General features: G+C 39.2%; 1 protein-coding gene across 1 annotated transcript; it reads left to right on the top strand.

The window, feature by feature from the left end:
• The first annotated feature begins 524 nt into the window (after positions 1 to 524).
• Positions 525 to 13000, top strand: LOC143099873 (transmembrane protein 163a-like). Its single transcript, XM_076262782.1, has 8 exons — positions 525 to 696; positions 4453 to 4572; positions 9491 to 9534; positions 10143 to 10234; positions 10401 to 10497; positions 10728 to 10839; positions 11187 to 11328; positions 12940 to 13000. The coding sequence occupies exons 1-8, from the start codon at positions 525 to 527 to the stop codon at positions 12998 to 13000; spliced, it is 840 nt and encodes a 279-aa protein (XP_076118897.1).
• The last annotated feature ends 8515 nt before the right edge of the window (positions 13001 to 21515 follow it).

Below are 21515 nucleotides of genomic sequence, written 5' to 3'. Positions count from 1 at the left end.
CTTTATAATATTGCCAATTGCAGTAGCCTACTTCATTCATCACTGAATTTATGATAGGCTAAACTTTACGTTGGTATGAAATCCCATGCTCGTTAGCCTACATGAAATTATGAGTTGACCAAGACATTTCCAGTGTGCAGGCTATGCCATCTTGTGGACGCAGTAAGTCATGTGGATGGAGATCAGTTTCATTGACTGTTACAGCATAAAAAGGCCTATGATAAGATTTACTATGGAGAATGCACAAAAATCTATTGAATGGGAGAGGCGTTCTTTACTGACCAAACACATTAGCATACACACATGTGGACTCAGCTCAGCCCATCACAGCTGGTAACCGCGTTGCGTTAATGGTTTGTATAGGCGAACTAATCCGATTGCTGCAGTTAATGGGTCTTGTTTGCGAGCTCGTGAGAGGGGAAGGGTCGGTCGTTCGCTGATTCAATGAGCATTCCAACTTCAAATTGTGTTCGTCTCTGTTACTCTCATGTGTAGGCTACGTAAAACAAATTTAGTGTTGAAAGATGACGGACTCTGTTGCTTCAGAGTCCTACACTAACCCAGACTCTACCATGGGTTCCACAACAGTGATGAACGGACGGACTTCTCCTCAGAGTCGCAACCTGCCCCGGTCGACTTCGGCTGATATGGATGGAGACCACGAGATGAAAGTTAGAGAGGGCGCAGAGGGTCAAGGTAGGCTATCTGTATTTCTTACTAATAAAGGCAACTTGTTTTAGTCGTATCTGAAGCTGCCAAATATATGCTTACTGCAGTTTAATGATTCAAATATTTTGATTCTATCGTTTTCTCAAAGCTGAGTTTTGAAGATCCAAATTGGATACTGCTGTAGGCTACTAATACAGCCAAAAGTGGACACATAAGTCCAAAACGTATAGGGACAAACTTATTGGCAAAAATAATAAGAAGCAAGTTGCATGAATGAGATGAGATGCTCACAAAAATTATAACACGTAAACAACAGGCTGACTGGTCCGTGTAACGCTTTGCAGTGCTTTGTTCTATTTGCTCCATCCATCTGATCCAAATAAAAAATGTGTTCAATAATCCAATTTTCAATTTTTTTAACTGGTCAGCAAATAGATAATTGCTGCTATTTTCTAAATGTGTCATTAGTCACGCAAGATAAAGAAAAAAACAGAAACTGGATTGGAAACAAAAGTAAAATTCAGTTAATATTGGATTTTTGCCTTTTTTTTTTACCGTTTTTGTTGGGGTGAACCACAAGCGTAGGGGGGTGACCTGATACATATTGGCGCGCGGTGTTGGTGATCACATTTTATCAGCGGATGTAGAGATGGAGGGCTATCAAACACAGTTCAGCTTGCATCAAGGTGCCAAGCGATTGATAATGTCAGCTCGAGATCAGAACCTCAGATGCAGAGGGAGACATTGCTGCATCCTGACACTTATGAGTAGGCCTACCGTACGTGTGTAAATGTTCATGTTCTGGGAGGCTTTGGAGACCTACATGATCCAATGGACTTGAGCCGTAGTAGCCTATAGACTGACGTCGATGGCAAAGCATTCTGCTTTGGGGAATTATTTGCTATGGTATGGCATGGCCATGGTATTCAAATATACTGTAGATATGTTCAACGTAGGCTGAAAGTTATGTTTAACGTGCCATCTCCCAAAAATCGGCGAAGTTTTAGTTATTAGCCTAATCTCTATAATGAGTCAAACGCATAACTTCAGGCGGCGCTCTCTTCCACCATCTAGCCTGGCCCAGTTAGATGGTGTTCTCCCCCTGGTGCTCGTGGTTCAGTGCAACCAAAAGCTCAAAAAAGGAAAATTAGACAATTGACGCATCATTTAAATGTTTAACTTCTGAACAGAAAACCGTAACTGTGCTCAATTGAAAATCAAAATATGCAACAATAACCCATTTACTGTGCCGTCCTAAAGAATGGATAACGGATTTTTAGACCTATTTATATATTTTTTCATGTGAATTCTGCAAATAGAACATAGCACTGCAAAGCGTTACACGGACCCTGACTGGACTTTTTCGCATAGCCACGATTATTGTATAGGCTAATGACATGAATTTCCAATGTGATGTGACATGATTTCTGGCAATAACTAGATAATGTTCGAAAGGAACAACGGACGCAAAGCAAATTAACGTATTCAAATCCAAGGTATTGGTGCGCATATGTGTAGTGGGAGGCACAACTTTATGTTCTCAGTCTTAACATCACATCAACATGAATCATTTGGATGATTTAGAATTGTGTTCAGGCCCATTTATCTTTATGCATCCGAGTTTGGAAGTTGTTGTAAATCATCTGTGGCCTACGTGACAGGCTATAATCTTTACTCTACAGGTTATGTGTAGCCACATTTATCAGTTCTGATACCACAATTGTTCCATGAAATATTACCAATGTGCATGCCAATAGTAATCAACATTTTTGTCACAAATACTATATATGCCCAAGCCATAGAGAGCAGTACAATGTACTGATGATGGATTGGAAAATGTAACTTTGGTGCTTCAAACATGGGCAACATGGGGCCAGATATATTTTTTCCAAAAGGGTTAAGGTTACATTTGCCCCCACAACACCCTTAATGAAGTCCTGAACCACCACTACAAACCACCCAAAGTCGCAATCATAATTTCGCTCAGTGGAATGAATAAAACAGCTTTGGAGTAAAAATCTGTCTTATTAGGATGGCATTACAATTCATAAGTATTGCAGTTTTTCACCTTGACATTATCCTCAAGCTGGATTACTGTAGTCATGAGAGTTGTAATTCCTTGAAAGAAAAATGTTAGCCATAGTGAACAGACATGGGGATAAAAAAAATATTCTCACACAGTTTGAGTAAGTAATTACCTGCACTTGTCATTTGTTCTCCTTATAGCCATAGTCTCAGATCTCAGATCTTCATGTGTAACGTGTAAGTAGTGTGTGTGTGTGTGTGTGTTTGTGTGTGTGTGTGTGTGTGTGTGTGGTATGGATTATGGACTCTATAGGACATAGTTCTGAGAAAAAAACTTGGTTACGAGACAAAGTGATCTTATGCAGCTTGCAATATCCACACATCACATGAGCATGCACTTGTAGTTGTACATGTGTTTACATGTGCCTGTGATTGCTTTAGCAGGGTTTGTGCATGTGTATGTGTTTGTGTATGTGTCTGTCTGTATGTTTGTGTGTCAACAACTGACAGAATTTGTGTGGTGTGGTGAATTTGTGTATCTTGGCGTGTGTTCAGTTGGTGCGTGTTTGATTTTGGGTCTCTATGAGTGTGTTGCTTTGCATTGCGCACTATGGCCAGGTGTGTGTGTGTGTGTGTGTGTGTGTGTGTGTGTGTGTGTGTGTGTGTGTGTGCAGTGCCTGATTCTTTACATAGACCTCCTCTGTGTTTAGACTAAAGGGTTTAGTGCTGTGGCAGCGCATGTTCTCAGCGGTAACTGAAAGTATGGATCATGTGAGGTGGCCACATTCCCTCACACTCTCAGCTGCTTCCACCATAATCACACTGACCTGATATTGACTCAACCCATTCCTGCTCTACTGCAGGGAACATCATGTGACTGTCTTCACAAATCTCTGAAGACTGTATTAGAGAGAGAGAAAGAGAAAGAGAGAGAGTCCTATAGCAGATGTTTTCCCTCCCCTATACAGTGATGGTAGTTTTAGTTGTAATATCCTGAGGTGTTCTTGGGTTCTGTAAGATAGTCTTGTGAATGGTGGGATCATTGAGGGCATGGGTGCATGGCTACGTCTCTATGAGGGCATGCCATGTCTCTATGAGCTATTGGTGTCACTTAGCACAGCCAGTGTGAGGATTCTTTTTAAAGGTCTCTGTTTCAAAGGTTGAGTGCACAGTGAATGATTTCTTAGTGTCGCCATAGCTATCATAGAACCATTGTTTAAGGCCTTGGATTTGCAATCATGTTGTGACTGCAGCCACTTGTTGTGACTTCTTGAAAAAGTCGATTATCAAAGAATTTGTAAGTTTGAAAGATATCACCCCTCACTGAAATTAGGACCTATTGTATCATGAATCTTGGTCCTTTGGTTGGGTTTACATTTATTCCTATGCGTGATTTGCATATGGAGATTTATCATGTGGCTACATCAACATAAAAAAAATCTTCTTTGAAATAAATGTATTTTATAACTTTATGTACAATGTAATTAACTCCTGGACCATTTAGCAGAAGTGCAATCCTTATGTCAAGTCAAATTATGCAACTTTATCTAGAAATTTATTGAGATACACATCAAAAAAAAAAAAGCTTAACATTGGGATTCGTGTAATCGCAAAAGTAGTTCCCTACACATATCTCCATCTTCTGACTAAATGTCACATGCGGTTATATTTTACTGTCTGCTGGTTGTTAAACTACAACCCATGACTTTCCCCCGGTAATGTGGAAACCTCTCTGTAAACGCTCTCTTCTCCACACAGATTTACTGGAGAGCAGCTTGAGACTGAAACCTTATGAAGCTCAGAGGTACCGCAAGAGAGCATTATGGGTGTCGTGGATTTCCATCATAGTTACACTCATCCTGGCTGTTGCGGCCTTCAGTGAGTATTGTATTTCCTTACATAATCTTTACATTCAACTATTATCCAACACATTATCCAAAACATCCTACAATATATCCTATTTATATGTTGTATATGACTATTCTATAATTTAAATGAAAGATAATGCATACCAGTATGTTTTTTATGATCAGTTAATTGAAGGCAGACCATCATCTTATTAACAAGCAAATAGGTCTTCATTTCGAAAGACAGTCTCAACGATGTCTTTCTGTTGAATTAGCACAATCTCTGCCTGGTATGAGCAGCAATCTGATTTGTGTTCTGGGGATAACTATCCTCTGTGCAGGAGTCAGAGGCTTCTCCTAAATGCAGCATACACACTATTTTATCAACCCCCCCCCCCCTCCCCCCCTACATATACACACACACACACACACACACACACACACACACACGTGTAATGAGATACCTCTCGCCACTTTCCATTCCATTGTCTTATCGAACACTGAGGCATTGCATACTGATTGCCAGTGTCTGCTACCGAGTAAAAAAAAAAAACACTGAGTCATCCAACTGCGTTAAGCTTGTGACTGTCCCTCAGCTGAGTCCTGGAGAGTGTAAACACAGGAAGCTTTTGTTTTCTCCGTCCACTCTATCTGGTCCAGAGAGACTCTCCACCTCTTGGTGCCAGCAGCGCACAGAAGGACACATCATATGATGCACTGATATCTGGGCTGGTGCTACGCTCAAAGAATTGATTCTTTATGGTCGAGGAATGGCTAAAGGAAAAAAAATCTTTGCATTCTCAATTCATGTAAATAAATAAAATCCCAAATAATTATGAGAATGTGTCTCGTAGAGTTACTTATGGCCTTATCTGACAGCACAAATACCTGCTGCTGGATGATGTGTGGAGCAGACAGAACATGGAATTTAGAATACACAGTTTAGTCAGTGACACAGCTAATGAGATGGGATTTTCTGCCTCACTGCTAACCTGGCATCTGTCCAAACTAGGAGAAGCAGGGATGGATTACTGCACGGGCCTACCAGGCCCAGGCCAAGGGGCCCATGGGGTCAGCCTACAAATCAGGATGTAGGCTATGAATCTGATTGAATGTAGTATTGGCCATCCCCAAAATGCACCAGAATACCGGAAATCACATCAAACAAATTTAAAAAAATTCTGGGGGAGGACCCCCAAACCCCCCCTCCCACATATGCAACAATTATTGGGGGGCCCTTAATACATCTGGGCCCAGGGGCCCGAAAGTTCATAATCCGCCCATGAGGAGAAGTGTGTGTAATGCAAGATTCACAGCTCTGAGATTCGACTTCCAACTGTTGTCACAATATTCCTAAGAATGTGATATCTGTTTGATAAACAGCAATAACGTGAGCTAAGACCATGGAATGTTTGGACGTACATTGTAATGAACCACTCTGAACTTAAGTATAAGTATAAGTAAGTATATATACTTTTTTGATCCCGTGAGGGAAATTTGGCCTCTGCATTTATCCCAATCCGTGAATTAGTGAAACACACACAGCACACAGTGTACACACAGTGAGGTGAAGCACACACTAATCCCGGCGCAGTGAGCAGAAATCTGTTTGTAACTCTCATCCCTCATGAGAGAATGATGTGCAAGAGCACACTCTGCTGTTCAAATGGTGTAATGAAAAATCAGAAGAGTCATGCTTTAGAGCAATATCTGAGAATGTTGTACTGGGGGAAATTATGTAATGGAGACCTGTTTCTCTTATTTATCATACCAGACCAGTCAATAAACATCAATAAGCATAATTCAACTTCTCATTCTCCTGTGCTAACTAGCAACACTGACATTTTCCCTTTTCCCTCAGCGACTCAGAGGTTATTGCAGTCATTGACTCAGAGTTAATTACATGACAAGAGGGTAGACAAGAGGATAATAATAGTAGGCATTTAGATGAGCAAAGTCGACTATTTTCTGTAGAGCCTCTGACAGTTTAAACATACCCACTCTCCATCAGACATTAGCCACAGAAGCTGTCTGTTACCCCAGCTGGTTTATGGAGGCGTTCTGTGACAGAGAGAGCAACATACTGATCTGCTTTCTGATATCTTCATCAGTGCAACATATTTATTCAGGAAGTGTTGTAACACGCTTCACAATTATCTTATAACACTTCATGATCCTTTGTAAAATAAGTTATAAAATAGGTTTTTAAACGAATGCAATCTCTATGTAACGTTTTCAGGTTTCAGGACAAAGCGCTTCGTTCAATGCAAGCTTTATTCAGGATCAAGGGCAGGGACACAGACCCAGAACACAATACACACGGAGCAGGTCAAGTACACACATACGCTACACATACAGGGGTGGACGCAGCCCCCCACACAAAGAGGATCACACACGAGGGAGAACTAAAAGGGAAACAAGTTACAATAAAGACGCTAACATTAGACTTATAACTAAGGAGAAATACAGACATAAACCCCAAATGTTCGCTCCCGCATCCCAGCATGCCCTGCGTGGAAGTTCGCTACGCAATGTCTTGTGCGCCGATGTTACAATATACTGTGCGTATCTGCCTTACTGTTATATACTTCAGCCATATAATTGTCACTAACTTTTACAATGATAGACTACTCATTTTCATCACCCAACCCTGACCCTAATTCTCAAACCACAACCCTACCCCAACCACAAACAGCACTTATATACACCATAACACTAAATGTAAACATTCCGCATCTCTTACTGTCAGCAAAGTGTTGACATGAAAACAAAACAAGACAGATTTGCACAGCTATTAGCACATTGTCAGCTTCACACTTTTTGCAAAACTCTACACACATTGATTTACAAAACACATAGTAAAGACATGGAGTAGCGAGTGAACAAAGACCAAATTCATGTATCAAATAATTTGAGCAACATTGGTTGTAAAGATTGGGTTATATCCAGATTTCCAGTGCAAAATGCATTTGGAAATGAATAGATGTATTGAGTGTATTTCACAATGTAAAGAGAACAACTCCTACATGTACAGGTCAGTATATTTGTGTACAGTAAATTACACAAGCATATACACTATATCATAGGAAAATGTGTGTTGGTCAAATGTGTTTTGTATAGAGTCATTAGTGTGTAACTGACACACACAATCCAATTGTCAGTGCTCAGCTTACTGTGGTTTTCTCAAATTATCCTTCTCGAGCTCTTCTGGGAAGTGATTTGGGAGTCATTCACCCTAATTTGGGTGCACAGTAACAGCAGGCAATTAACACGGAAAGGGAATTCGTCAACATCTTCAGCAGCTGCCTCAAGGCAGTGATGGAATCGTACTGTGGGCCAATATATTATATTATCATTCTGTTCTTATACAGACTTGTGGGAGAGGTTGTTGGGGTGTATGGGCTGGGTTGTTTGTGGCTTGGTTGAGTATGTCTGAGGAACGGTGTTGGAAGTGCATGTTTTTAGTTTTCTTTACAAACGAAGTAGCTAGTTAAACAGGAAATTAGGAGTTGGTTGTAGAGACTTGAGTGATATGTCTTATTTACTAAGTGAAAATACTCCGTGTAGTAAGTAGTCACTGGCCATGGATGTCTAAACATTTGAACATTGGCTGTGTTGACCATGTGTTTCCTGATCCTCTCCTTGTGATCCCACCCCACCCCACCTTGTTCTGTGTTCTTATAGCCCGATTGGTTTACAATGGTCTCTCCTTGAGGGGTGTAGATTTATATATTATGGTTGATTCCCACAGGATGAAGACATATGCTATACTGTAGTTTATCTTTCTGAGCTCTATTTCGTTAAGGATTTGGATGCGACCACATTTCGTTCTTTATTACTGCGCCACCAAGAATTGATACATAAGTTAGCGTTTCTGCAGAGAGGTCTTCACGTCATGCCTAACAATGCCTCTTAAGCCCAATAGACCTCTGAAGTTCGCCTACAAAAAAGCTGCCATCTTTGACATCCGGTATCTGGCGATTTTTCCTATGGGAAAATAACATGGGGATTTTGAATTATCGCTCCTGTTAAACTCTCACGGGGATGAAAAAGTCTGAAATGCAGACGTTTTCCTGAACGCACTTTTGTCCTCTGCCTTCGAGTGGATACTGTGATCTCCGGTACGTGAAGGCGGCACACTTAGATTTTTGCTACCCCAGAGCTAACTTTCAATGCAACTTGCCATAGGTAGTTAGCTTCAATTAACAACCGGATCTCCTTATATGGGCAAAGATGGCCGTTTTGGTTCTTTTTTGTAGGCGAACTTCAGAGGTCTATTCACACCAAAGATTCGCGACGAGATGACCTGCAACATTCTATAAACCAGCAACTTGCTGCAACGTTTTAAAACCTTGCAACTGCGACTAGACATGGTGAATGCTTTGCGAGAGCTTGCAACGACGTGCAACATCTAATTCACACCGCTGCAACTCCTTTCTACAACGGTTTTGTCTCGTTGCGAATCTTTGGTGTGAATTGGGCTTTAATTGTTCTAAAACCACTGGTACTACGGCCTCCTGAGGCTTACGGGTCTCTGTGTTCCATCTACAGCATTCCATTCTAACCCATACCACACCGTTCCAGCTCATTTAAGTCTCTAGTAAAGTGTTGATGTTCAGGTGGTGTGATGACCTCATGAGTATTGACTAGACTTGGGGTTCAGACATCAGGATTACATGTTGAATACTTTTCAATAAGGGGAGACCGAGTATTGCATCAAACTGAGATTAGCCAAGGTCAGCTCTGATGCAGCTTTGAACAGCTGAGAGACATGTATGAGATATGTGTTATTGCCAAGGTTCAATGGATGGTTAGCCCTGTATAAATTACATATGTGAATATTTTCTAGTTATCTGAGTAGGCCTATTACTGTTTTTTAACAATATAGAATATTGTGAGAGTTTCATGCATTCATGTTCTCATATATTAATGTTTTTTGTTTTCCCTAGCTGTTTCTATTATGAAAAACAGTGTGTCAGCCTTTGGATTTGGTGTAAGTTCCATTTACTGTTATTAATTGATTGATCACAAGAAATAGTGATTGTTTAGATGGAGCGGTTTCCTTTATGGTACACTTTACAATAATTTAATAAAAGTGAATCCTATGATTAAAACATAAATCACACCATAACCTGACGTGCAGTGTTTACAGATGTGTTAGTTTCCTTGGATAAAGAAATCAGTTTGATTGGTTGATAATGCCAAGGTCATGGCATGGACATTTACAGCAAATATACTTTAGTTTAACTTTAGCTATCTCTTATATAGTTTATAGCATTCCTGGTGATTAGACAGTAAAGAGCTATGTGGAGCTATTTTAGAAGGATGACTCCTTCCAGAATTAAGTCATGTTACATCTTTCCGCTCTTGGAGACAGCAGTGTTTTAGAGAAGGTAGGGCTGAAGCTTTGCAATTACAGCTAAGACACAAGATGATACTTTTCAGAACTGTCATCAGTGTAGTTAAACTGGTTTAAGCTTGCTTTAAATCACTGAAAGGAAGGCTATTCGGAGTTGTCACTATGGGGAATGAGGCAACTGTGCAATTTTCTTGTTGGGTTTTCATGTTTGTCATTTGTTTCTCTGTCTTTTGTCTCATCAGTTTGATGCTACATTAGATGTGCTGTCTTCAATTATTGTGTTGTGGCGCTATAACAATGCAGCAGCTGTGCACTCAGCCTACAGAGAATACATGCAAGTACCCAGCCCTCACTCTAGCCTCCCTCTCTTTCTCTTTTATTCCCTTTCTCCTCTCTCTAACCCCTTTCTTTCTCTCTTTCTCTAACACTACAATTGTACTTGTATGACAATGTATGAATAAACCAACTATTTTTTTTTTCTATTTTTAATTACTGTGTAGAGCATGTTTGATCTTGGGGGTTGTGTTCATCCTGTCCTCCCTGTGCATTCTGGGAAAGGCTATCCATGACCTAGTCACTCAGGTCTTGCCTGAAGTGGTGAGTATCAAGAGCCAACTCGGAAAAAATCAATAATGTATGACGGCATATATACTGTATAGATACCTGTGTAAATTGTTAACTCTTGTTGATGCTTGTAGATTCACCCCTAAGAAAGTAATTTGTTTTTGTGTTCTCAGGTATAATTTTATAAAAACAACAATAGACAATAATAAAAACAGTATACAACTTTAATACACCTTCTCTCTCACTGATTTGCCCTGATGTAGGATGACTTTCTTTTTATTGTGTCCATTGTGAGTGGGGTGGTGTGTCTCATCCTGGCAGTGCTGAAGTTTCTACTGGGGAAGATTCTCACCAGCAGAGCACTCATCACTGATGGTATAAAGATGCAGGACCTCTCTTTCATTCATTCACTCCTTTATTCTCTCAAGGCAACACTTTTTTATAATCAAATATACTGTACTTATTTACTTTAAATGTACACAAATAGTTGAATCTTATTTTAAAGAAATTATGGTTTGGGTTAGGAGAACTCCTAGATGTTCTGCTGAAAATTCACTATAACCTTAACTGCTTCCTTTCTCCAGCCTAAGTGCCTTGATGCAAAGCAATTCTGTACTCTAGTTCTGTACAGTATATTTTTTCTCATTTACTTAGCTCTTAGAAAGCTGTATTCCAAGTAAAGAAATGTTTACACTTATTAAATCTGTCGATGTTACTTGCAGGATTTAACTCATTTGTCGGGGGAATCATGGGGTTCTCTATACTAATCAGTGCCGAGGTCTTCCGATACTACGACAGCGTCTGGTTCCTGGATGGCACCATTGGAATCCTCATAGGACTCACCATCCTTGCCTATGGAATCAAGTAAATATTAACGCCACCAAAGTCACAGGGCCCTATCATGACAGTCAAAAGCGCATCGTCACTCGTCAAAAGCTTATTCAAATTTAGTAGGATGTGTCCAGTCCACATTGGGAGGGTTTTCGTTATCAAACGTCGAGCGCATGGCGCAACAAGGTGTTCCTAGGTTTTTTAATCAGTCATGAGTGTGTTTGGGGCGTATAACATCATTTAAACCAATGAGAATGACATCTGTCATTCCCTTCAACGGCGCAAAGCGCGATGTCAAATAAATGCATCTGTATTTTGACATTCAACGGTGCATTTGAAGGAGGCTGCTTCCAAAACCGTATGGAATAGTCATTCCACCAAACCAGGCTTTACTAAAACCTAGCATAGCCTTCACGCATTTGCACTCCTATTATTTGAACTCATTGGCAAAGTGAAACTAACTTCACCATGGTGTCAACGACAAGACAGTTATATGGATGAAAAGCGGTATGGAAAATGTGAAAAAGAATTTCCCTAAGGAGACAGCTAATAAACTAACTAACATATGCAGTTACTTTCACTATTGACTGACAATGGGTTACCATCGAAAACACAGGCTGGAAAAAGCAACACTTACCCTAATATTGCTCAAATTACCAATTTGCAAATGATGGTGAATAACTACTCATCATGAGATGTACAGGATTTCGTAATCTTTATTCTAATTATGTTTCCTATTGTAATCGTGCAATATGTAATGTTTTGCTTGGACGTGGCCGGTGTGCGTTCATGGATGATAGGTGCACCCGCCAATATGACTGTTGACAATGCGCTCTTAAAATAACATATAAACAACTCGCCATAGACTTCTGACCGTGTACAATAGCGATTTTTAGACAATGCGCTAAGCCACTCCCTAAGTTGTTAATTGCCACACCCCTGGGCGCATTGTTTAAAAATTAAATGTGCAAAATAAGGAATTAAACTTTGCGCCGGGTGGAAAACGAGTTTTACGCCATGCGCCAGTGTGCAAAATACAGCCCACAATCTCACAGTCTCACTCAGATTCACAGTCAATCCCAACTCAAGACAGACAAAGATTAGCACACCAAAGCGAAAGGGAGTTATAATCATACATGATATGAGAGTGAAAAAATCAACAAAAGTACAGACACATCCAACACAGGTAAACTTTGGGTGTTGGCCAGAGGAAAAAATCTTTTAAAAAAATGAGTCAGCACACCAGATATTGCTCCCAAAACCGTTTTATGTCTTATGAACGTGTTTTTGAGAGCAATTTCTGGGAAAAAGGATAGAGTCTCTGCACACAAGATATTGCTCCCAAAAAACATGTTAGTAAGACATTAATGTTTTTGGGAGCAAGATTTGGTGTGTATACTCTATCATTTCTTTAAGAAATTATACATTACAGCATAGAGTAAAAATGTTAATGTGTTCTTAACTCGGAGATGAAAGTGGTAGGCTCCACTCTCATGTGGTGGATGTGCATACATCAAGAGTATTCAATATGTGTGAATCATTGAAATCGTTAAAATCATATTCTCTGTTGTTTTGAATCATTTGTTTTCAAGAACAGTGATGAGTTATGTAAGCCCCCCCTCTCTTTCTCTCCCTCTGCCACAGGCTACTGATTGATATGGCTCCCAGGGTGAGGCAAACAGACAGCTATGAGCGGTTCGAGTGAATAAGTGCCTGCCAGGCAGCAGAAGAATTATGGTCTCGCTCGCTTGTGCCATCCATTTCATCTTTTGGCCACACTAACTCTGCCTCTAACCATCTCCCTCTGTGTCTCATTTTGATAGAACAAAACCATTGTCTGTTCAGGCACGTCAATGTCATTTTGTTTTTTTACTGGCCACTGACCATCATAGTCTCCTTGTAAGCTCTTTTTTTTAACCTGGAGGAGAGGAGATAGAAAGAGTGTCTGTTTCGCCTCTCTAACCAACAAAATCTGCTGTTACTTTTTCTACTGTACAGCCAGTAGATGGCGCTTGTTGGGCCATCAACCACTACAACCTGTTCAGGGGCCGTATTCACAAAGAATTTTAAGGCTAAAAGTAGCTCCTAAGTGGCGAATTTAGGAGCAACTCCTAAAAATAATGGGCGTGTCACTCCTAACTTTAGGACTCCTAATTTTTTTCACTAAAAGTAATTCACAAAGCATTTTAGACCTAAAAGTAGCACCTAAGTCTGGGACAGCCTAAAAGAAGTCGAAAGGACTCCTAACTCACTAAGACCTATTCACAAACAGCTTTTTGTGGCATTTCACGTTGCGATGTTTTGAAATGGGTATGCGCAACAGGAGCTTCCAATCGCGAGGTAACAATTTTGCATTGTAGGCATAAAAGGGATGCTATAACGCCACCAACAACAACCAAAACTACTCATTGTCAACATGTAAATTAAATGTAACGTTTCATTGTGAATCAAATTAAAATGTTCTCCTCTTTGCAAACGTAGGCATATGGTGACAGATTAATTTAATAATGTTGCAAAGATAACCTAGCCTACTGCATCAATCTGTAGGCCTATGTTTTATTAGGCTACTAGGCTATTTGTTTTGCCTTACTCTTTATCCATTTAGGCTAGGCCTTTTTATTCAGTTATTCATCATCTTCCGTCCTTCGCACTACTTGTGTAGCGCACGCATTCTCAGACCTGTCACCTGTCACTCATTAAGGGAGGTGTTTGGAATCATTCCCGCGTTACAATCATCAGCCAATCAAGGTGGTCACTTCAGTCAAGCTCGTGCATGAGTAATGCAGCATCCATAGCAACGAAGACTCAGTTTAGGAGTTGTCATTTTTCCTTACTAAGAATAGATCTGAAAGGCTTTGTGAATAACTTTTAAGAGAAAACTCCTAGCTAAAATCTTTTAGTGCGATTTAGGAGTACTCCTAGTGGTAAGATAAAAGGCTAAAAGTAGCTCCTAACTGGCGAATTTAGGAGCAACTCCTAAAAATAATGGGCGTGTCACTCCTAACTTTAGGACTCCTAATTTTTTTCACTAAAAGTAATTCACGAAGCATTTTAGACCTAAAAGTAGCACCTAAGTCTGGGACAGCTTAAATGAAGTCGAGAGGACTCCTAACTCACTAAGACCTATTCACAAACAATCCTAAGCTGCTTTTAGTGGCATTTCACGTCGCATGTTCATGTTTTGAAATGAATTGCATTGTAGCCTAATTAAGGGATGCAATACCAACAACCAAAACTATAATTGCACGTTGCATAGATGTAATGTCTCATTGTAGCCTAAATCAAATTAAATTGTTTCTCCTCTTTGCGAATGTATAGGCCTACGTGTCTGCATGCAGATTAATTTAAAACATGTTGCAAAGATACTGCATCAATCCGTAGGCCTATGTTTCATTAGGCTACTAGGCTATTTGCTTTGTCTTACTCTTTATTCATTTAGGCTATTTATTCATCATCTTCTGTCCCTCGCGGTACTTGTGTAGCGCACACATTCTCACCAGCACAAACCTGTCACCTGTCACTCATCATCGTAGGGGAGGTTTTTGGCATCATTCCCACGTTATAATCATCAGCCAAACAAGGTGGTCACTTCAATCAAGCTTGTGCATAAGTAATGACGTCAACCATAGCAACGAAGACTCACTCTTAGTTTAGGAGTTGGCCTTTTTCCTTACTAAGAGTAGGTCTGAAAGGCTTTGTGAATAACTTTTAAGAGAAAACTCCTAGCTAAAATCTTTTTAGTGCGATTTAGGAGTACTCCTAGTGGTAAGATGAAATGCTTTGTGAATATGGGCCCTGGCCTTTCTGAAGATATGCATGATATTGTGTATTATTTTTAATGATCGAGTGTTATTGATACCTCTGATGACCACATGAGGGAAGTTTGATTTTTTTTTTTCAGGTGCTTTTTTCTGATGTTAAATCACCTGCTGATAAAAACAATGAAGCTCATACTTATGAAATATTTATTGAAAGGTTTAGAATAAGTTGTCAGTATTCAAGTTTTGTCTGTGTTTCACCATTTTCAGGTCAAGAATGTTTACCAAAATGCTGATAATGTACCACACATTGTACATACAGGACTGTGCAGCTTGACTTTATTCTCTTTTTTGTCACTTGATGAACTGTCAATATTTGCTGAACCATCATCGCCTCCTTTTGGAGTAGAACAGGGGTTTGCAACTTTATAGACACATTGCACTCTGTGGACATTACTGTAATACATGCTAGTATAATTACCACCTCTATTCACTTACTGTACACACATGGCTGAACAGACATTCCAATGCATCTCACATCCTTTTGACTGTAATCAAGTGAACCTATAGATTATAGATTTTCACATACGAGATGTATAGAAGCCAAAACTTCTATAGGCCTTTTCAAAAGATGCACATATTGTGTTTAAAGGCCACGATAGTGATTTTGTGAGTTGTGAGTATTTAAATCAAGTCAAACATTTTGGGAAATGTTTTCTTTGAATGTATCAGCAATGTACATCATGATATTTATGTACTTTACTTTGTGTTACATATTTATTTCACATTACCTTTTCTCGGTTTATTTTTTCTTTGCTGAGAAGGTGGCTTTATGCATTTTCTGAAACTGCATTCAAAATGCATTTATGAAGAAAATCTGTAATTGCACGACTCTCATAATGCTGTTCACACGTCAGCTTACATATTTACAGTATTGTTCTAAGTTTGTTTGTTTATCCCCATCACAGATATCAATGCACCCATGTGTAAATGTACAGTATACTGGACCAAAGTTAAAATTGCATATTCAGTTTCAGTTGAAATGTTTTGACATTGGATCAACTAGGATGAATATTTTGGTATGATAATTAAAAACAATGTTTGTCCCAAAGTGTCATTTCATAGTTCCAATTTCTTTGATGCACCATATGACCCTGGACCTTCTAGGAGTTGTGTCTTTGAATTCACACATTCAAGTATAGTATACTATTAATATACATGGTTAACATCACTTACACTAGAAGCCTTTGTAGAGCAGGGATCATGTGAATGGGAAAAAAGTTAAAGAAGCTAATCAATTGCATTGGTATAGCTTGATTTCTCCGTAACAATACAATGGACACCTCCCCTTCTCATCTGAAACAAAAGATAGATTTATTCAATGTGATATTAATGAATTGTCATTGTCAACTCTTTAGTTGCTCAACTCACCATAACAGCAAAACCACACAATAGCAATAAATCCCTATACATTGTTCTGCAATGCCTCCCCAATGACTGCTTTCTCAACAGCTCTGAATTATTCTACCACTAGATGGCACTAAGGAGCATTATTGACTGATGTACACAGTCCAAGGCTGACTCTTTCTAGGACACCTTATATTAGAGTATATAAAAATAAACAACACAGGTGATATAAACCCAGTTATAATATGGGAAGTAGCTAAAGCAGTAATGAGAGAATGCATCATTTCATATTCTTCAGCTAAGATAAAGGAAAGGCGGGCACAAGAGAAACAGTTAATTGAAGAAATAAAGGATACGGAAAATAGACACAGTATAACAAATAGTGATACAGATAAACTAAAGCTAAAGGCAAAACGGGCACAACTAGAGAAGCTACGTACAACAGAAATAGAAAAACTAATGTGATTCACACAACAAGAAGGCTATGATTGTGGACCAAAGTCCTTAAAAATATTAGCTTATAAACTCAAAAAACAAATGAAGAACTCACACATTGCAAAGTTAAGGACCCACCAATCAAAAATAATAACCGATAATGATAAGATTGTAGAAGAATTTGCTTGTTATTATGAAAACTTATACAGGCCAGAGGCAAGTGAGGATAAAAGAGCTATGCAGGCCTATTTGAGAAAACTTGAGCTACCCAAAGTAGCACAAGAAAATAATGTGAATCTGACAAAATTAGTTACAATACAAGAGGTAAATAAACAAATACAAGCCCTAAAACTAGGAAAATCCCCAGGGAATGATGGATTTACAAATGAATTTTATAAAGTTTTTAAAGATCAAATTAGCCCCTTATTAGTGAAAGCATATAATTACGCATTAGACACGGGAACATGGGCACAAACATGGGCATCATTGACACTTATACATATAGAAGGAAAAGATGCCTCAGAATGTGCATCCTACAGACCTATATCACTACTTAATACTGATCATAAGATAATTTCTTCAATCCTGTCCAATAGATTAAAAGACACCATTACAGATATAATAACAGCGGACCAGTGTGGATTTATACCAGGAAGAATATTGTCCGATAACTTTAGGCGAACTCTAAATGTAATAAATCACGCACAATTAGAAAAAACAGACCTCCTTTTATTGACTTTGGATGCAGAAAAAACTTCTGACTTAGTAAATTGGACCTTTATGTTTGAGACAATGAGGAGCTTAAATGAGAGATTCTGTCAATGGATACAAGCTCTGTATAGTAAACCTGTTTCCAAAGTAAAAGCAAATGGTACGCTATCGATAACATTTAGTATCCAGAGGCACCAGACAAGGTGATCCTCTTTCCCCACTTTTGTTTGCTATTTAACGTTAAGGGTTTGGTTAGGACATGTTTGAGTAGCCTACTACAGTATGCCTGTTGGCAGCCACCCTGAGCAGTCAAAGGCGATTCAAAACGAGTCAGAAAAGTCGAGACAGGACCAATCGTCAAAATGTCGGTGTCCACCACTCCAAATCATCCAAAACAAACCAGAAAAGGGCCTTAAAGTGCTAAAAACCGGAATTTTCCTTTAATAAAAGCAAATGTGTAAAAGATTGAAAGTGCAGAGGGAGTGTATCCTACTTAGAGAAATGGTTTATGACTTAGACTTTCAACCACATAGAACAGACAAGATTTTAGAATGCAAATCTGCAAAAAGCAACACCTATGGAAAATAAGATAAAAACACAATGGGGGAAAGAGTTGTGTATAGAGATTTCAGATGAAGAATGGGGAGAATCCTTAAAGCAACACCAAAGAGTTTTTTGTACTTTAAAATAATGTTTCCAAAATCGTTTCAGTGGTTCATCAACTCGTAACAGGGTGAACGGCAATTCTGCATTCGCTTCGCGACCCTCTATCGGCTATAACAGCACTATGTAGGTTTGTCAGATCGGGTAGCGGATCTGTAGTTCGATGGAATGAGACATAAGAAACTACAAATTTGACTTGCATCTCATGTCGCAATACATCGTACTTTTATAAGTCATGCAAAATATTCTACCTTGTCTGTGGACATCGTTATTTGCAAAGCCGTTGCTGGATAAACAAATAGCGTGCGTGCGACAGAGGGAAAGTTCTTTGGTGTTGCTTTAAAAGAAAACTTTAAAATAACGCAATCTAAACACTGGAAGGAATATGCCTGGAAAATAAGCCAAAGATATTTTATTACTCCAGATAGATGTAAAACAAACACAGCAATAGAGGGAACAAGCTGCTGGAGAGGATGTGGTGAGAAAAAAGCAAATCAGACGCACATATTTTTCACTTGCTCAGTAATTCAGGTGTTCTGGCAAAAGGTAATGAGTGATATTAAATACATACTGGAAATTACAGCACCACTCACACCTGGAAGTATTTTGGGCTTTAATACAAACCTTAAGAACAATGCTAAGGACAGATACATATTTAAAATGTTAAGTTTAACGGCACTGAAGCAAGTGACCAGATTTTGGAAACAAGCCAAACCCCCAGATTATCAAGCATGGTACAAGACAATAGAACAAACATTGGAAATAGAAAAACTCACTCTAACAGTTAGAAATCAAATAGAAAAATGGAATACATTGTATCCAGAGCATATAGTTAGGAGAATAACCAAACTTTCTAATAGGTGCATACTGTAGATGGATACACGCACGCACGCACGCACACATAGTGGAGCTGCCCCCCCCCACCTTCTTTTTTTGTGTTTTCTTGTTTTTTGTTATGTTGCTGTCTTACTTGTCGTTTTCTGTGTCTCTTATACATGCATGTATGTATGTATGTGTATATATGTATATATGTATGGGTATATATATGTATATGTGTGTGTATGTTTGTATATGTAAGTGAGTATGGGAGTTTTTCCTTGCCCCTGTTGCTCTTGGGTGCTCCTTGTTGGTGCCCCCCCCCCCCCCAATCGCAATCCTCCCCCACCTTTCTTATGCAGCCCTTGCCACTTAATCTATTAAACCCCTCTTCTACTGCACTTTTTACCCCCCCATAAATGCACAAATAGGCTGACACCATACTTAATTTCACTGCATTTCTTACTTCCAGTAACTATATGCATGTGACAATAAACTTCCTTGTATCCTTGTATCCTTGTATGTACTGTATATGTATGTACCCCATTTGTTTGTTCCTGTCATGTAATGTGTTCCCCCTGGTGTCTCTCTTGAATGGGGGAAAAATGTAGTATTGTAAAGAAGGTAATGTTTACTGAACTTGACACTAAGAAAAGTACTACAATAAAGTAATAAAAAAGGCATATTTTCACAGCTTTTCAGCAAAATCTGAGAAGTACCATGTACATGATACCCCAATATTGGCTCTTTTCACATGGAATGACCCAAAAGCAATATATTACAGTAATTACATTAGGCTACTTGTAACTCGTTACTCCCAACACTGTGTATAGCCATAGGCAAAACTGTATCCGACCGGTGTTACGTTGGTAAATCATCCATCGCACAGAATGATTTTTGTAGCACGTGCAACAAATATGTGTAGCCTACCTACAGCCCTGCCCTGGATACATCTCTCAAAGTGCACTGTAAAATATTTGGTTTAAATGGAGATGTAGATCATCAGGGGTGCGTTAATAAATCTAGGCCTACATTGCTAGCCTGGCCTCTGCCTGCCTACGTACTTCCGCTCGATTTCTTTACCCTACAGTTCTCCGTCTGGAATAGGTTGATTCGCCCTCGTTTACTTCGGCAGTTGGGCAGCCGAACCAACCAGCGAACAGAGGGCGTCCCTGAGAGTTATTACGTTACATGGTGTTTCAATTACTACGTCCCCGCCCCCGAAGCAGCTGACCGCTTGGAATACATCAACGTAAGGACTGAAAAGGGCTTATACTTATGAAATGCAAATGTGAATAAAAGGCGCAAATAAGGTTGGTGTGAGTTATTTTAGCTCTTTCTAGTTTAGCCTATTAACAGGAGTGTCACAAACGAAGTCACAGTCGAGTAGGATGTTATATCGTCAGCTAAACTTTAGTCATACCTTAATTTTGTCACTTATGAACGTACCCGAGACTGAAAGTAATTGTGGTGAATAATTACTTAATATTAATCTTAGACTGGCGAACTTCAGGAAAAACTCAGGAATCAGGTTTATTCTGTTACAAGCGGAGAGAGTACAAAAAAAAGGTCTATGGTCTATGTAGGCCTAGCCCAGGCCTGAAAGGCCTAGGTTGGCCTGTAGCCAACCTCTCCTCTCTTCAGTTCTACATCTTATGAGTCCAAGTCTAAAAATCCAAAATCTGACAAACCTTGCAGTTTAGTTACTTTGAAATGCTTTAAACAAAGAAGAAAATGGCGCCAAAAACAAGCCCACATGATTGGTTCTCCAGTTGGCATCAGACACACCTACTCACACCCACTTCACACCTATCTGAATAGCATGAGGAGAGATATCATATATATCAGAAATATCAGTTATAGAATGTTCCAAACATTCTCACAATCAAATCATTACAATCCTTGTACTGAGACTATCAGAATGATACCAAACATGAATACATTTACATTTCATGACACATGGATACATTATATCAAGGTAATATCCTTTGTCCTGTGTAACTAACCAGCACATTAGCATTCCATTGGGGGAGGGGATGGTGTCTTTGTTTAAAACCAAGAAGGGTTACATGGCTAACTAAAAGTAGTCTTGAAGTTAAATTATTATCCATTTTAACCATGAACACATGAACTTGAGTATTGAGAACATTGTTCGTGTACACATAGTTTACTAAAAAGAATGATTTTGGACAACTCACTCCTTGCAAGATGGCAAGATGGCAGCGAGCAGGAAAAACAAGCGAGTTGTTTGTTGAAAACCTTTCTTTTAGTAAACTCTGTGTACACCAACAATGTTTTCAATGCTCGAGTTCATGTGTAGAGACACTGATGATACTTCGATCAAAGTTTCATGTTGTGACAAGCCTTCTCAGTGTTTGAAAAATAGCGATTTTGACGCGATTGTATCAAAAAAGTAGTGGCATATGATTC

This window comes from Alosa pseudoharengus, unplaced genomic scaffold (genome assembly GCF_046254945.1).
Source record: "Alosa pseudoharengus isolate Yale_2024_CS ecotype anadromous, Long Island Sound unplaced genomic scaffold, YU_APseudo_1.1 YU_APseudo_1.1_scf_3, whole genome shotgun sequence".
NCBI lineage: Eukaryota > Metazoa > Chordata > Actinopteri > Clupeiformes > Clupeidae > Alosa > Alosa pseudoharengus.
This window is presented reverse-complemented; position numbering and strand designations above follow the sequence as displayed.

What these genes read in the sequence shown, in the direction of transcription:
- LOC143099873 (XM_076262782.1), top strand. Translation starts at nt 525, where the DNA reads ATGACGGACTCTGTTGCTTCAGAGTCCTACACTAACCCAGACTCTACC. An exon ending in AGAGGGCGCAGAGGGTCAAG is followed by an intron (nt 697 to 4,452) that starts GTAGGCTATCTG and finishes TTCTCCACACAG; the next exon opens with ATTTACTGGAGAGCAGCTTG. An exon ending in CTCAGGTCTTGCCTGAAGTG is followed by an intron (nt 10,498 to 10,727) that starts GTGAGTATCAAG and finishes GCCCTGATGTAG; the next exon opens with GATGACTTTCTTTTTATTGT.